This window comes from Bos taurus, chromosome 22 (assembly GCF_002263795.3).
Source record: "Bos taurus isolate L1 Dominette 01449 registration number 42190680 breed Hereford chromosome 22, ARS-UCD2.0, whole genome shotgun sequence".
Classification (NCBI taxonomy): domain Eukaryota; kingdom Metazoa; phylum Chordata; class Mammalia; order Artiodactyla; family Bovidae; genus Bos; species Bos taurus.
Genome location: NC_037349.1, coordinates 52533210 through 52550180, shown reverse-complemented (window position 1 = coordinate 52550180; position 16971 = coordinate 52533210). Strand labels below are relative to the sequence as shown.

The following is a 16971-nucleotide window of genomic DNA, read 5'->3' as shown; positions in this document are numbered from 1 at the left end:
AGGCCTCCTTCCCATTGTAAGGGGCATTCAGGATGCTGTTTTGTTCTTTGTATTCTGCCCTCAAACCCAAATTTCAATCATCTGGGCCCTAAATCTAAGCCAACAGCTCCAGTCGACTAGCTAATGTTTATAAAATTGAGGTCCTAAAAAAAAATAATAATAAAGTTGAGGTCCTGAGCATGCCTGGGCGATGAAATTTGCAGAGATGACTGTCGGACAGGACCGAAAAGTTGCCAATAAACACAGAAGGCAATTCTGCTGGCTTTCACTCTCTATTACTTCCCCTTCCTCTTTTCTAGCAGGACATCAGAGAGCCATGCAGAAAGGTAACAAACAAAAGGGACCTGCCTTTTTTTTTTTTTTTTTTAGTTGGAAAATGGCCTCCCTGTTTTCCCCAATCCCTTGCAGGTCTAGATATTTAACATCCTTTGTAATTTGCACACTTGAGGACAAAGTTTTTGCCCATCCAAACACAGCAGAATAAACAACGTCCATCCTCTGTACTCTACAGTCTCCAGTGCTCTTGCATATAGATAATCTAACAGTAAATAACCCAGTGAGAACGAACGTTTAGGGGTTGTTACCCTCCACTGGAGACATGAAGAAACCGAGGCTCACGGAGATGAAGCAATTTGTCCCACATCCCACAACCCCAAGTGACAGGTCCAGGGTTCGCACAGAAGCAGTGAGCCTCAGAGTTCTCCTTTCCCTCGATTACTTTCGAGATGAACAAAGTAGAAACAGAACCAGGCCATTTTGGTGTCAAACAAGACAAAGGAACAACGCTTCCAAGTCTGGCAACCAGTAGGACTAGACGGTCCAGCCCCAAAGAAGAGTCTGGTAAACAACTAAGCGCCCGCCTCTTTCCCCGAAGTCTACCCTAATCTAGAAATGGATCGTTCTTGTCGGTTTCTGCACTCAAGGCTTTCAGCTGGGCGCCCAGAGTACAGTACGTACTGCCGTTTTCCGAGCGCTCTGGCACACAGGCCGGACGGTCATGGGAAAACGGAACACTCAGCGTGTTCAGACGCGAACAAACCACGCCTAAACCAATGACCATGCGAAACTCGTAGTGGCCCTGGAGTCCCATACGGAAAACACAGAGGCCAAAGGGACTGCGGAGCGACGACCACTGCCCTACCCGTCGCTACGCATGCGCGACAGCACCAGCGAAGGACTAACAGTTCTAGCAACGCCACACTGGGCCGGCACAGACGCAGTGCGCATGCTCCAACAGCGCGCATGCGTGACCTCGGCCGTTGCCTTTTCCCAGCAGCCCCCTGCCCTCTCGTCGCTATGCCGGATCCAAACGTTGGTTACCTCAGCCACGGCTCTCACAGGGCATTCCTCACCTTGCGTCCGGTTTTCTCCCGTAGGGCCTTCAGCCGTTCCTTTCGCCGCAACGCCTCTTCCTCTAATCGGCCCACACCGGCTGCAGTCGCCGCCATCTTGCCCACAGACAACCCCCTCCCCCAACCTTCTTTCGCCCCTCAGCGCGCAGGCCCAAGGTGTAGATGAGCCTCTCGCGGCCAATCCAGGGACGAGAATGGGAGAGCAGGAAGACCTGAAAGCCAACCAACGGACCCGCCTTCTTCCTCCCTCGCGACTCTCCGAACTCTTCGGGGCCGGTGAAGAAGGCTCCAAGGCTCGCTTCGTCCAATGCCAATTAGGAAGAAAAGCGGCAAGAGCAGCCAGACCTGAGTGAAGGAGGATAGAGCGCATCGCTCTCTCTGGTTTTTACCTAGGCGCCACTTTGCAATTCGCTGACCCATCTTTTTTTTCTGAGTAAACTGCGGGAGTTGCTGATGGACAGGGAGGCCTGGCGTGCTGCAGTCCATAGGGTCGCAAAGAGTCGGACACGACTGAGCTACTGAACTGAACTGACCCATCTTTGTCCACTTTGATTCTTCAAGGCTCGAATGCCTTCCCTGACTCCATTCCGACCCCAGATTAAGTGGTCTGCCTTTCCTTTCCTCTAAAGATACCAGTGGCTTCCATGATACACTTGTTCATGGGCCCCTGGGCCCGTCTCTGGCCGCTGTCAGCTCAGACAGAGCCTGAGCAGAGCAGGGCTTGGCTGAATGACCATTTTTCTCTGGGTTCAAGGTTGCTCCCCTCCCACCCCTAATCCCTCATGGGGTGGCAGAGTACCTAGAGCCAGACTACCTAACCTGAAGAAGAGCAAACCCCAGCTTGGCCCAGGGGGCCCCAAGAGACCATCCTGAGCTTAGTTCCTGAGAACTAAGCTGACGGTGTGGCGCACACAGTGGTGCACCAATAGGTGCACCGCTCCGCAGCTGGAGCTGCCAGGTATCCTTTCCCAAGTTAATTAACATGCCCTGACAACCTACAACAGACAGACCTCTTTGGTCGAAGTCAGTACCTTCTGATAGCCTATCCAGGTTCCCAGAGCCACACTTCCTCCCATCTGAGGAGAGGAGGCCATGCCCCCCACCCGCCCGCCTACACTGGTGACTTGTCTCAACAAGGCTGTTCCCTGCTTGCGGTCTCCCAGTCTGACAGCAGGTGGACACCCACTCCTTCTTTCCTTCCCAGTTCCCAACAGAGATCTCCAGGGCCACACAACCCTTTTTAGCCTGTCCCCACAAATGACCCTCTTGACCTCTGTAACCTGGGCCTTTTGGTGCTCTCTCCCTTGCACTGTGTGGGGTGTCCTTCCAGGTATCCAGGTGATACACAATACGAAGGTAGTCAGTGCTCAGGAAATGTCAGAAGTAGGATGGATGGGGCAGGGGAAAAGGCCAGAGTGGAGGAGATGCCCGTGAACCCACGAGGACAGAATAGGATGGGTATGGAGACAGAGTCTGTCTCCTCTTGGCATCAGGGATCTAGTGGGCTCCAGACTAGTCAATTCCTCCAATTGATGGTAACTCTCTGGGTCCTGCAACCCCACCCCCACCCCCCGCAGCCCCAATAGAGGGCCTTACCCTTGGCCACCAAGGGCCCTCCTCACTTCTCAGGGAGCTGGGGGTGGCGGAAGTAGGGAAAGAAAGAGGCCCTGGGGTGATGGTGGCACTGGGTCTGAAAACTGTCCGGCATCTGTCCCTGTTCATGCTGCCCAAATGGTCCTCATTTGGTCCATCGGGGCTTCAGTTTCTCTGCCTGTCAAACAGAGACACGAGGCACCCTTTAGCCTTTATCCTCTTGAAGTTAAAAGATGTGAACCAAATGCTGAACCCTGGAGTGGAGGCTGCCTCCACTTGGAGCATCTAGGAAGGCTTCCTGAAGGAGGGGATCCAGGCGAGGTGAAGACTACTGCTAAACAGGTGGAGGAAACTGCTCGCCCAGAGCTATTTGAGTTTTGTCCTAGTTTTCTTATCCCCTCGCCCCACTCCACACTCCTGTCACACTATCCTGCTCCACTAACAATAGGATTAAAAAAAAGGTGGCACTTGGGTCTCCGCATAAAGCTCTTAGACCAGCACCTGGCACGTAGTAAGTTCTACAAGTGGTCGTCACGGTTACTGTCCTCACAACTTGTTGAAGGGCACTGTCCATCTACACGCGGCCTGCAGCCCCTTCCCCCAAGCCCGCGAGCCTCTCCCTTGCACGAATGGTGGCCGTTCCAGCCAGGCGGGCTGCTTGTCGGTCAGGTCTAGACCTGGGGCAAGCCTGGAATCCCAGACCCCGACCCTAGTCCGGAAGGCTCAGATTGGCCCTACCCGAGGCACTGGGAGGGGGCGGGGCCGCTGGGCGCCCTTCGGGCCGCCCTGACTTCAGGCTCCTCCTCCCGCCGGGCTCCCCGCCTTCTGCTCGGTCCCGGGAGGGGCGGGGCGGCGGTGGCAGCCGCCGAAGTGCAGGAAGCCGGGCGGCGGCCGACCGGGAGGAGGAGGAGCGCGGCGGGGGCCAGTACTACTTCCCCCAGTAGTACCGCGCCGCTCCGCCCTGGAGTGACGCCCTCCGCTCATGGGCCTGGCCGTGGGCAACTGGCGGGCGGCGCGGAGGAGGAGGCGGTGGCGGCAGGTGGTGTGCGGCAGCGCCGGAGCCCGATCGGGCCATGGCCGCCTCGGAGCGGCTCTACGAGTTGTGGCTGCTCTACTACGCGCAGGTGAGCCCGCCCCGCCCCGCGCCCGCCGGGCCCCCAGCTCCGCGCGCCCGGCGCCTGCTGCACCTGCGCCCGGCACAACCTGGGCCGCGTATCTGCGCGCGAGCCGGGGTTGCTCCGGCTCCGCACGCACGTGTGCGCCCCCGGCCCGCTGGTGCCTCTGGCGTTTACACCTGGGGGTCGGTCCTTACGGGCGCGCGCCACACTGGAGCCTCATGGGTGCGGACTGGGTAGCATCGGTTGTGCCGGAGGAGAGGGGCCTGGACCAAGCCGGCTTTTACCTTTTACAGATGGGGAAACTGAGGCCCCGGCGGGGGCGGGAAAGAGACTGGCCGGGTTGGGAGGCTTACTTTACATTTGGGCTTGTTCCTCCTGACGGCTGCGCCCAGTTGGGTAGTCTTGGTCTAGTGGGCTGGGTGGGAGGTCCCTACTTCGGTCTTGGGTCAACTCATCAGATCCGCTGCAGCGAACTGACCGTGGTGAGTTCCTGACCCCAGCCGGCCCCACCCCAACCCCGGGCGCGGAGGAGGGTGTGGGTTACCGGGGGTCCAGCCCAAAGAAAAGATTTTCTCTGGATGCTGAGGGTGGAGACGGGGAATGCAGACAAGCTGGGAGGGATGTTTGAAAGGGATGGAGGGATACCATTGTCTCCTGAGATTCTCATCCTGCCTCATTGATTACCTTAAGTGGCCTCAAGGTGATGGGAGCAACACAGGTGTCCCCCAAACTGTATCGAACACATAGGGCCCCATTTTCCTTCTGGGAGAGAACCAGGGAGAGAACCCAGGGCAACACCCCTCTGCCCTTCACCCAGCACCAACCTTCCTCCCTGCACCTGCCTGGCATCACACTCCTGGCTCAGGTGCACCTTGGGCACAATGGACCATTGTATGCTCCTGATCTGGGCGCTGGGGGGAAGTTCATGCTCATATCAGCGGGCCCTCTGAGAAGAGGCTAGCCCACTGTCTCTCGGGACTGTAGGCTAGGTCTGGGGCCCCAGGGACCAGGAATCCAGGCCACAAAGGCCATAGCTTCTTGAGCCCGCTTGGGTGGTGAGAAATCCAGGCATCTGGCAGGAGGCAGTGAACGGAGTAGAGTCCATCTTTTGTGTGATTCAGGGCATGCATACTGTTTACACCCTGAGCTCCGTTTCCATATCTGTAAATTTGGCACAGTCCTGGCCTGGAGTGGCCTGGACTCTGCAGAGGGGTAGCCAGTATGACTGGGGTAGCCAGTATGACTGGTCTAGGCCAGAGAAGTTTCCTGCTTCCCTGCTTCATTGGATCCTGTTCCCCCGGCTTATCTGTCTCTATGTCCAAAGACTGGTCCTGGTGATGGGGAAAAGCTTTAGGAGGAAACTTGCCACTGGCCCTTATGCTTCTCATTGCCCTCGTGGTTGCGGGCAGGTTCTTGGTCTTCACTTCCTTCAGTTGTAACCAGGTGAAGGGGGGCTTGATCTGAGGGATGTTAATTGTGCTTCTGATTGTCCCCGTGGTCGTGGGCGGGTTCTTGGTTGTGAGTTTCTTCTCCGTGATCAGGTGAAGGGCTTGAATGAGGTGATGAGTCTGAGGGCTGTTAATGGTGGGTCTTCGGGCAGGGTGGCATGCTGCTGGGGGAAGGTGTGTCTTGGTTTCCCAGAACTGTACCTCCAACATGGGTGCCTCTTGCTGCCCCTTCTAGCTGAGCTCTGCAGGCAGGCAGTCCCTCACAGGTGTTTAGAATTCACCTGTGCTGAGTCCCTTCTCCCCCTCCTACTCCTCACCTCATTTGGAAGGTGTGGGGCACAGGCTAGCTGGTTGTAGCCTTGGAAGCCTGGGCAGGCAGGGGACAGCCTGGGGCCAGGCAAACAAATCCAGGATATGAGTGTGAACCCCGGAGCCGGGAGGGGCCAGGTTTCCTGGGGAGAGGAAGCTCCAGCCAGCCTCCCAGCATGGCCTTCCTGCCGGCTTGGTCCTGCTCCTGCTCCCGGAACGTGGTCTCCACCCTCTGCACTGAGCTCCCAGGGAGTGGTTGGAGTGGTTGGTGGCTGTCCTCATCAGAGCCCTGCAGGGACCTATTGTGTGTGTGCTCAGGGGAGGGGAAGATAGGTAAGGGGTTGAACTGATAGAGGCTATTAAGAAACCCTGAGCTGGCCAGCCACCCAGCCAGTAGGTCCCCCAATACTTTCACCCCTCCCTTCAGCAGTGAGAGCTGACATCAGCTGGCAAACCTGTTTCCCCAGTTGTGGGTTTGGGCCCGCCCAGGGAGCACCCCCGTTTCTGCCCTTCCTTTCCCCTCACAGACCCTAGATTCAGCCCCACTCACCCTGTACCTCTGGGGGCCACGAGTGGGTGAGGGGGCTGTGGGTGGCTACTGAAGGAGGAGCAGAGTGCGCCCTAGACATCATTCAGTCCAAGCCTCCCAGGGCCTTAGCGGGGAAACCAAGGCGGGGTCATAGGAAGGTTGTCCAGCAGAGCTCCAGCCAGCCTCCGTCCTGTGCTCCTTTGCCCAGGAAAGATCTAGCCCCGTGGGCAGGACTCAGGTGGGTCTGCGCCCTGTCCCCCCCACCCTGACTGAGCTGGACTGAAGCCCAGGCATGTCCTCGTTTGCACACTCGTTGTGCTTGCTGCTCCACAGTTTCACCTCATATTTAGTAGGTGCTCCCTGGGTATTAGCTGAATAGCTGAATGGAGGCATTAGGCCCCAGAGCAGTGACTGGTCAGGGATGTGGTGCCAGAGGACGGAGTTTGGGCCTTGAGATCTGAGGGCGCAGGACAGGGAGGATCAGGCACATGGCCATGGGAAATATGAGAGGCAGGATGTCAGGAGTGAGAGGGACGGGTGGCAGCACACCGAGAGGACCCCCCCAGCAGGGCTTCCCCAGTGAGGGCTTAGGAAGTGGGTGCAAGGATAAGGGGACTGGGGACAGCACCCAAAGGCTAGCAACTGGTGTGTAAAGGTGATGCAAATGTTGCAGATGAGCGGCCCCCTTGCAGCTGGAGCAGCAGTGTTGCTCGGTAGCCCTCCAGTGAAAGGGAGCACTGGGGTGCATGAGAGCTGAGGGGCACTTGGGGACCCAAAGGTCGGGACAGATGTTGAGGGTGCAGGTGTGGACCCCAGGCTGAACTCCGTTTATGTCATTGAGGACACGGGGCTCCAGGGAGGTCAGGTGAGAACTCCAGCTGACCTTGCTTTGCCCACCCCTCCTGGTCCCTCACCCTGACCGATGAGCTCTACTGCATCATGGAAACCTAGTCAGGCCCTCTGCTCCCTCTGGGACCTTAGCTGGGCCATATTTCTTCTTATGCCTCAGTTCACCCTCTTGAGATGAGGAAAAGGACCTCCTTGCTGCTCGGCCACACCAATCCCCTTCCATACCTCATAGGGGCAACCAGGGTTTCCTCCTCCCTGCCTTCATTACTGAGGCAACTGAAGAGGGAGAGACTGAGGTAATGGGGAGAGTAGCACAGAGCCCAGAGTTGGGGGAGGGGCTGGTAATCACTGGAGTTGTTATGGCAACTGGGGAGCTGATGTGGAAGTGTGGGGTCCCCATGGAAACAGGTCGGTTACTATGGGGACCCTGAAAGGAAATTCTTGGTTTCCATAGTGATAGGACAAGGGGAAGGTTAAGCCCTAGGGGTGTTTCGGAGACCAGAAGGTCCATGCCTTTCAAGAACCCCTCCCCAGGTAAGGGGAGCAGCTTGCCCAGCCACCTAGGCCCTTGGACCACTAGTCTCACTTGCCTTGGCCCTGGAGAAGTCCCCATCTTCGTTTCATTCCTTGGCCTGAGGTCCTCCGAGTCTGGCCTCCAGTCTTCCTGGTGTAGCCCAAAGCCACTTTCAGCTTGACATTGCCATCCCCCTCCTGATGCTGACTGGGAAGACACCCAGGCCTGAAAGAGGTCATCCTGATCGGGCTCCATCCACCTTATCCCATTTCTGTTTGCCTGTTCCAGGAGAAGGGGTGCTGACTGGGAGGAGTCACCACTATGGAGCCTCGGTCTGCTCTCCCTACCCTGCTCCTAACACTAACCCAGGGTCCACCATGATCCTCCGATTCCACTTGCCTGGACAACCCAGCTGGGGAGTAGCCCTTGGGACCTTGGTTCAGCCAGTGAGCCAAGGTCTGCCTCTCATCTGTCACTCATGGAGGTGGGTGGGGAAGAAGAGAGGGATGCTATAGAATGCCAAGGGCTTGGGAAGGCAGAGCCCACTCACCTTACCACATGCTGGTGGGTGTGGTTGGGGAGCCTTTACCTGTTAAACAAAGCAAGGATTTTTAAAGAGGCAGCTGAAACAGGTTAATGTTTTGTTTTTTTTGTTTTTTAGATTTTTGTTTGTATTGGAGTATAGTTGAGTTACAATCTGTGTTGGTTTCAGGTGTGTAGCAAAGTCATTTAGTTACACATGTACATATGTCTATTCTTTTCTCATATAGGTTATTTTAGAGCACTGAATAAAGTTTCCTATGCTATACTCCTTTATAATTATCTATTATATATATATGTATGTGTATATGTGTGTGTATGTGTATGTTAACCCCAACCTTCCCATATATCCTTCGCCTCTACCTTTCCCCTTTGGTAACCATTAATTTGTTTTCTAAACCTGTGAGTCTATTTCTGTTTTGTAAATAAGTTCATCCATATCACTTTTTAAAAGTTAAATTCCACATATGAGTGATAGCACATAATATGTCTTTTTGCCTGACTTCTTTTAGTATGACAATCTCTAGATCCATTCATGTTGCTGTAAATAGCATTATTTTGTTCCTTTTTATTGCTGCATAATATTCCATTGTATATATATACCACATCTTCTTTATTCTTTACTTTGTTGATGGACATTTAGGTTGCTTCCCTATCTTGGCTATGGTAAATAGTGGTGCAGTGAACACTGAGGTGCATGTATTTTTTTCAAAGAATGTTTGTTTTTTTTTTTTTCCAGATATATGCCCAGGAGTGGGATTGCTGGGCCATATGATTGCTCTATTTTTAGTTTTTTAAGGAACCTCCCTACTGTTCTCCATTGTGGCTGTACCAATTTGCATTCCCACCAACAGTGTAGGAGGGTTCCCTTTTGAGAGATTACTGTTAAGTAAGCTACCAAGTGTAAGAATCGGGACTGGACTCCAGAACCCATGCCCTTACCCACATTCAGTGTGGGACCCCCGAACTCTGAAGTTCCAGACAGAGCTGCATCTTGCGGGAGGTGCTGAGTCTGATAGGGAACGTTCAGGCAGAGGAAGCACGGAAAGCCAAACACATGCAGACCTGCGGGGGTGGGGACAGTGAGTAATACCCAGCGGGGCATCCAGTGAATGTGGCACGTGAGGCTGGAGGTGAGGTGGGCACCATGCCAGTGGGGCTTCAGTTGGAGGAGGCGGCAGTGGACATACCCTGAGCTTGTGGTAGAGCGGCCGGCCAGCTGCCCCAACAGTGGTGTAACCGATGTGCCCTGGCGGGCGCTGGGTGCTGTTTAAAGAACTTTCGTGTTTGATGGTGATGGGGGATTTGGGGCAAAGTCTGGGGCCTGGGACACAGAGTAAGCCGGGGCAGTTGTCAGGCTTGGGGTAGGGCAGGCAGGTCTCAGCATGGCGCCAGGCACTCAGTGGTCCCTGTCCCCCCGACAGACAGCCATGCCCACCCATCCTCCCAGTTACCTCAGAGTTTGAGGAAGTGGTGGTTCCCTGCCCATCCAGGGCCTCACCAGCCCTCGGGAGCTCCCCTCCCTCAGCACTGAGTGTCCTCAAGGCTGGTGGGGCATAAATTGGGGTCCCTACAGGGATGACTCTGAGAACCGCCCCCCCCCCCCCCGCCCCGGGAAACTGACCTCCCCCACACCCACAGTTTCTCCCGGCTGCAGGGCCCAGGGCGGAGTGTGGCTGCTCCTGACCTTCCTGACGGGAGGGGCAGGGTTGGGACCCCGGGCCAGGCAGGTGGGGTAGGGAGTGGGCTGGCCTGCCCATGCTCCTGTTCAGAGCTGGAGTGGGAAGGAGGAGCCGGCGAGGCGGAGCATTGAGAGGAGTGTGGGAGCCCAGGCAGCACAGCGGCCTCTTTCAGGCTCTGGAAACTTCTGCACGTGGCACTGCCTCCATGCACAAGGCCCCTGCTCTGCTCAGCCTCCCAGTCCCCAGCACTGCAGCCTCAAGTCATAGGACCCGGGTTAGAGCCAGGCTGAGGCGTCCAGGGGTAAAGAGGTGAGACCCACAGAGCCAAGACAGGCAGTTACCCCTTCCCCTGCCTAGTCCTGTGCTTCAGAGACCCCTCTAGAACCCACCGAGGCTGCCGCCTGCATTGCCTCAGCCTGGACCTGCTGGAAGTCTGCAAGACCGGACAGGCAGAGGATATGGTTCTAGGGACAGGAAGCAGGAGGTGTGCAGAGTTTGAGGGGGCCTGTCCGGGTCTGGGAGGGCCGATCGAGGTGATGGATATGAAGAGGGTGAAGGATTCCTGCTTAAGTACCACAAGCACAAGTCACAGACGGCAGCGGGGCCTGGGTGGGGAGCAGAGGCCTGCACAGGAGAGTATGCATCACAGATACGAAGGCCAGACAGGCTGGAGAAGCAGGCCCTGCTTGGACTAGGGACCCAGGATGCCTGCCTTAGCAATTGAGCCTTTATCTTTGGTCCAGGGAGGGAGGACATGATCATATGTGGCTTATAGGTGCTCATCAGAGCTACAGTGGGTAAAAGAGACTCATGTATTGGGTGGGAGAGACGGTGGCTTGACTAGGGGTGGTTTAGGAGTAGAAGGGAGGATGGTGTTGGGAGAGTTCTGCAGGTAGACTGGGATCTGTGGGATCACCAAGGCAGAGTCGTGAGTTGTGTGGTCAGCTGGGCTGACTGACTCTAGCCACCGTAAGTGGGCCTGGCCTAGTACACGGGTCTGGCTTTTAGCATCCTCAGAGGCACAGCTGCAGCTGCGGTAGTGCATGAGGCATCCCCTCAGGGGCCCCCCGTTTTCCCATCTGCCATGGGAAGACTTCAGAAGAAATAGTCTTGAGAGCCCTGGCCGGCTCTGGTGTTTTCAGGGCTGGGCATGCTGGGTCCTTGCTGGTCTGTGGAGAGGAGAGGTATGGAATGGACAGAGGTAGGTGAGCAGGGAGGCGGCCAGCAGCATAGGGTGGCGAGGTCACCAAAGAGAACTGACCGGCAGAAAGTCCTCATGGTGTGCACCTGGGTGGCCGCACCCTCTCTCTGAGCTGCCTGGGTCTCAGCTCTGTGACAAAATGTATGAGAGGGTTCAACCACGGGGTGGAGGGCTGCTCTGCCGCAGTTTCTGGGGGGCCTGGCCCAGTCTGCTGGGGTCAGGCCCTCTTCCCTGGGGCCCGTTCAGTCTTGGCCCTGTGGTCTGAGGCCCACAAGTGGCCAGAAAATGAGCTGTCCATGCAAAGATAGTTGTGCAGGGCCTGGAGTTGAGGTCTTGGCAGCCGGGGAACAGTATCGGGGTGTTGCCTGTGATGAGTCCCTGGCCCGTAAAGTTTCTCCACTTTAGTCTCTGTCCTTCCCTTCTGCCCCTGGGAAAGAAAGTTGCCTTCTGGGCCCTACTGTTAGATGGGAGCTCCAGATGACGCCTTCGTGGAAGGAGGGAAGGTGGAGGGACGGAAGGAGGAGCTTAGTTCCAGGCTACCACCCACTTTATGCCCTGGGAGGAGCTTAGAGGTCAGGGCTGTCTGGGGCTTACCTGTGTCCCTGAAGCAAAGAGACCTGCAGGGCCGATGGGGAGCCAAGACAAGACTTGGCCTGAGGGCAGGGCAAAGGTATGGATGAGTCTTCCAGTATCATTTCCTGGGCCAGAGGCCTCAGACCCTGCTCAGGGAGCTGTGGGTGCCCTGAATGAAGGGCACTATTGTAGTAGGGACCACAGCCTGTCCCTAGATAGGCCGAACTTCACGCCTGTACAACTAGTTTCTGTCCACAAACTCCACCCAGGGCAGTGTGACCCCCGCCCCTTTGTGCTGCAGGCCCCACCCCCGGCGCTAGGCTGGGTCCTTCACAGCTTCTTTTGCTGGGCCCTGGGTGCCCCAGGCCCCCCCACATCCCTGCGGTCTGCCGGGAGGAAGCGGCCCCCTTCCCCCACCGTGACTCTGCGCTTCCTGCCCCAGGGGCCAGGGCGGGAGGGGACGTTTCCCGTTCACACCAAAGTTTCCCTGGCTGGTGGCGCCCAGACTTGGGCTCAGCCGCTGTCGCTCTTGCCCATGGAACCAGCTCTGGGACCTGGGGTCCAGGTAACCAGCCAGGGTGGGTGGAGGTTCCTGGGGTGAGGTCAGGCATTGCGCCTGCACATGTGGGTGGGGTGTTGTGTGTGCATGGCTCTGCCTGGTCGATGGTGCACATGCATCCTGAGATGTACAGTCCAGGAAGGTTTCCTGGAGGTGGTGCCTGCGAAGCTGGGAGAAGGTAGCAAGCAAGAGCCCAGCCCAGAGCTTTGGGTTCAGGGAGGCTAGTGGGTTGGAGACCTGTAGCCCCAGCACCCTTGTGGGCCACAGCCACACTCTAGACATGTACACACTTAAGCTCCTCCCCTGCTGGTGTCAGGCTTGCCTGGATCCCCAAGAGTTTAGGAAGTGGGAGCAGAGACTGGGAGGCCAAGAAGTGCAGACGGGGGTGCCTGGGAGAGTGGTCAGTATGTCAGGCAGTCCTCTGATGTTGACCTTCCACTTCCTGTCTTCCCCCCTTTCTCTCCCCACCCGTAACCTCCCCTCCTGCTCTGCCTGCAATCTCTCTCCACCCCCATTCACTCCCCGCCTGTGTCCACTGTGCCCCTCCTGCGCCCTCCTTTGCAGAAGGACCTGGGCTACCTGCAGCAGTGGCTGAAGGCCTTTGTGGGTGCCTTCGAGAAGAGCATCTCACTCTCCTCTCTGGAGCCACGCAGGTGAGGCTGGAGCTCCTCAGAGGGTGGGAGACTGAGGGGTCCTCGGTGCCCAGTGACGCCTCCCCCCACCCCCCGCAGGCCAGAGGAGGTGGGTGCCGAGGTGCCGCTGCTCCCTCTGGACGTGCTGCATGTGCTGGCCGAGCAGCTGGATGCTGGGGACCTGGAACAAGCCCTGCTGCTGCTCAAGCTCTTCGTCATCCTCTGTAGGTGGGTCCCTGTTGTCTTCTCCACGGTGGGAGGGCATGGAGCTGGGGCCCAGGGTAGGGACTGGCATATCACTGGGACCTCTCCCATCATTCACTCATCAGGAACCCTGAGAACGTAGAGGCGGGCTGGGGCCGGGTGCTGGCGCCCCGGGTGCTGGCGCTGCTGACCCAGTTGGTGGCCGAGGTGAGGTGGCCTCTACCCTGGGGGTGGCAGGTGGTAGCCACGGCCCAGCTAACACCCTTCCACCCTCTCCGTCTGCCTACAGCTGAAAGGACCCCCACCACCGCAGGAGGACCGTGGGCCCCAGCTAGAGAATGTAGCCCTGCATGCCCTGCTCCTCTGTGAGGGCCTCTTCGACCCATACCAGACCTGGCGGCGCCAGCACCGGGGGTGAGAGGTGGCCCACTGGCAGAGGACCCAGAGAAGACCGGGGAGAGGATGGGGTGGCCCAGGTGCAGGGGTGGGAGGGGCCGGGGTGCAGGCCCCTGAGGGGGTGTGACCCAGGAGGAGTGACGCGCTGGCCTCACCTTGGCCCCTACCCCATCCCCGCCCCCCACCAGGGAAGTCATCAGCGCCAAGGAGAAGAGCAAATACAAGTTCCCTCCAGCTGCTTTGCCCTCTGAATTCAGCGCCTTTTTCCGAGGTCAGGCCCCACCCCCATCCCACTCGGCTCCATCTGGCCCCGCCCTCATACCCGAGCCCCTTCCTGTGGTTTCCCCATCGCACATGTAGTAAGGACCCATTTACTGTGGCTGCACTTGGTGCTGGGAGAAGGAATGTGAATGGGCCTCTATAGGGAAATGGGAGTTGACGGGCAGAGAGGAGAGGAAGGGCATGTCTGCACAAAATGAGTAATTTCTTTTCTGAGGGGGGAATTGATTTGCCTCCCTGCTTCTCTCCTATCTCCTGGATCCCCCCAGTGACTTGTACCCCATTCTGGCCTGGACCATCTTCAAACTGTCTGGTCCAGTCTTTTTGTCCCTGTAGCTCCCCCTAGTCTCCTCACTTCCGCATGACAGTCTCTACAGTAGGTGTCCCCCCTTCCTGCTAACCCCTCAGGACATCTCTGGGCACCTGTTCTCCCTGGGCACCTTATGCCCCTGGGTCTCCCCTCTCCTCTCTTTGGAGGGAGACTGGCCAGGATCTCAGATGGGCCTAGGGCAGGGTCTTTCCTGGTGGCTCAGATGATAAAGGAATCTGTCTGCAATGTGGGAGACCTGGGTCGGGAAGATCCCCTGGAGAAGGAAATGGCAACCCACTCCAGTATTCTTGCCTGGAGTATCCCTTGGACAGAGGAGCCTGGCGGGCTACAGTCCATGGGATGGCAAAGAGTTGCACATGACTGAGTGACTTGCACTAAGCCACTACTAGGGCAGGGTGCTGCCTGGACAGGGGCAGGCCAGCTTGGGAAGGCGGTGGCGTATTGGGCTAGAAAATATCTCAGTGTTTCTGGGTTGCCCCAGGGAGCCGTGGGCTTGGGTCTGGAGTGGGGGCAACACCTCCAAGAGGGGAGATGCCCCTGGGGAGTTTCCTGGCTCTGCTGTTCCACAGCCTGAATACTCTTCTTAATACATGCAGGATTTTGTTCTCTGTGCTATAAATTCCTCTATGGGGGCCTGACACCCTCAGAATCCCATCCTGCTCCTCCCCACAGCCTTCCTTTTCAGCCCCACTCACTCTCTGCTCTCCAGCCATGGTGCTGTTCCTGGGGAAGCCTCCCTCCCCATCCCACCGGTCAAGGCAGCCCTGCATGGTCCCAGCCCCTACACACTCATGTGACCCAGAGCTGGTCCTTTCTGCTCTCTGGGTTTCAGTTCATGTCCTGGCATCCTGTCCAGCTTGGCTGGAGCAGGGCCAGGTGGGCCTCCCAGATATGACGCTGTGAAAGCCCCTAGAAGTCCCAGTGCGGGTGTGGGGGATGGTGTGTGGGGTATCTGTGTAGTAGACACTGTAGGGCCCCCAGAGCTGCTCACGGCAAGCTCCAACCGTCACAGCGCAAAGGGACCAGGAGATTTGCATCTAAGAAACTAAACCCTAGGTTGCCGTGGGGAAGTGTGTATGGGGGGCGCTCACCCTGGGGTCCTCACTTTCAGGATTAAGGATCCAGGGATCTGGCTAGGCTCTTAGGGCAGGGCCATGCCCCTTATAAGCTCCCCAAAGAAGGGCTGTGTCCTCCTGAGAACCCCTGGCACAGAGTCACGACACTTTAGAGACTCCCAGTGCAGAGCCAGTCTTCTCCTTGAGATGTGATCTCCCAGTCTCCCCCTGCCACCCCAGGGCACCCACCTCTTGTGTGGCCCCTGGACCCACAGCCCTGCAAGCTTGCTGACCTTGTCTTGCCCCCTCCCCCGTCCAGAGAGCCTGCGAGATGCAGACCGCTTGCCTTCTGTGCTCCTGCTGCGTCTCATTCACCTCTTTGGAGCTGTTCTTGCGGGAGGGAAGGTAGGCTTGGAGGAGACTGTGGGCCAGGGAGTGGCTGTCTCGGGGTTTCTCTGCTGGGTGAACCAACTCCCCATCTCTGCCCACACCTACAGGAGAACGGGCAGAAGGCTGTGAGTGCCGGCTCTGTGCAGGGTCTGCTGGATGTGGTGCGGGGCTGGGGCCACAGGCCAGCCCAGGACCCCCGCCTGGTGCCGCTGGCCCTGGAGGTGCTGGTGGGTGCTGTACACGTCTTGCACGCCAGCCGCGCACCCCCGCGGGGGCCAGAGCTCCGAGCCCTGCTGGAGGGCTACTTCCGCATCCTTAATACCGACTGGCCAGCCGGGCCGAGCCCGGACCCTGGAGAAGCCCATGTCACCCTGCGGGTCAGCATGCTTGGTGTGTATGGCCTCTCGGGGAGGTGGCATTAGCAGGGGAAGCCCCAAGTGGTGATGGAAAGGCCGGCCTGGGCAGCATGGGAGGAAGGTTTCAGGCTGACCAGAGGTGGTGCTGGCAAGATGCTTGGCGGGGCTGACCCTTGACCCCTCCACAGATGCCATCCCCATGATGCTGGCATGCGAGGACCGGCCAGTGCTGCAGGCCACCTTCCTCAGCAACAACTGCTTTGAACACCTGATTCGCCTCATCCAGAACAGCAAGGTGGGCGGGGCCCAGGTCAGGGGCCTGGAACCAGAGGCTAGGGGCACCACGTACGGATGCTGAGCAAATGGGCTGGATGCGCTGGGGCTGGTGGGGTGGCTTGCTCTTCAGTGGGAGGGCCTGGAGTCAGGATGCTCTGGACCCCATAGGAAGAGGGTGTCGTAGACGGACGGGAGCTGCCCTGGCCCCCCGTTTCCCTTCTCCCCAGTCCCAGGTGTTGGGCAGGAGGGAAGGCTCAGCTGTTTCGGATGCAGTGTCTACTCCTGCCCACTCATCTGCCCCCGGCGCTGTCCCTCTGGGCAGGTGTGGGTGGCTCAGCTCCCTGCTCTGCCCTTGTGCCGGGGGGCACTTGGCCTGGGGCTCAGGGCACATCCTTGCCTGTGGGGGGAGCCCTGGCAGCCGCCCCAGGTCCTGCTCTAACCCCACCCTTCCCCCATCTTTTCTCTCCTCTGCCCCCTCCACCTTATGCCCTCCCGCATCCCCACAGCTGTACCTGCAGGCCCGGGCGCCCCCTGAGGGGGACAGTGACCTGGCTACCTGGTTACTGACTGAGCCCGATGTCCAGAAGGTACCACCCTCAGGCCGACACCACCTCAGTCACGCACGTCCCTGGGCATGTACCCCTTGGGGCTCCCTCTTTGAGTCTTTCTGCAGTTTGCAGGGGGAGCAAGCAGATCTGTGTGAGGCCTGGTGGAGCCTAGCGATGGGGCTGGGTCCCCCACGCTGTCTCACCGGCCTTCCAGATCCCCAGCCCAGGGAGCCACAC

At 58.0% G+C, this 16971-nt stretch overlaps 2 protein-coding genes across 3 annotated transcripts in view; one reads left to right on the top strand and one right to left on the bottom strand.

Annotated features, from left to right (window-relative positions):
• The window catches only part of CCDC12 (coiled-coil domain containing 12), a 38886-nt gene extending 37097 nt beyond the window's left edge, over positions 1-1789 (bottom strand). The window contains exon 1 of one of the 2 annotated variants that reach the window (XM_059879877.1): positions 1321-1789. In XM_059879877.1, coding sequence (XP_059735860.1) covers positions 1321-1722 — 402 coding nt within the window. In that variant the 5' untranslated portion in view covers positions 1723-1789. The remainder of the gene's footprint in view (positions 1-1320) is intronic. The other variant, NM_001076466.1, reaches the window with a different exon arrangement.
• A 2138-nt stretch (positions 1790-3927) lies between these two features.
• Positions 3928-16971, top strand: part of NBEAL2 (neurobeachin like 2) — a 30292-nt gene continuing 17248 nt past the window's right edge. Inside the window, 10 exon segments of the mRNA XM_024983286.2 lie at positions 3928-4069; positions 12832-12920; positions 12999-13127; positions 13229-13310; positions 13393-13517; positions 13688-13770; positions 15484-15569; positions 15662-15944; positions 16099-16205; positions 16693-16773. Coding sequence (XP_024839054.1) covers positions 4019-4069; positions 12832-12920; positions 12999-13127; positions 13229-13310; positions 13393-13517; positions 13688-13770; positions 15484-15569; positions 15662-15944; positions 16099-16205; positions 16693-16773 — 1116 coding nt within the window. The 5' untranslated portion in view covers positions 3928-4018.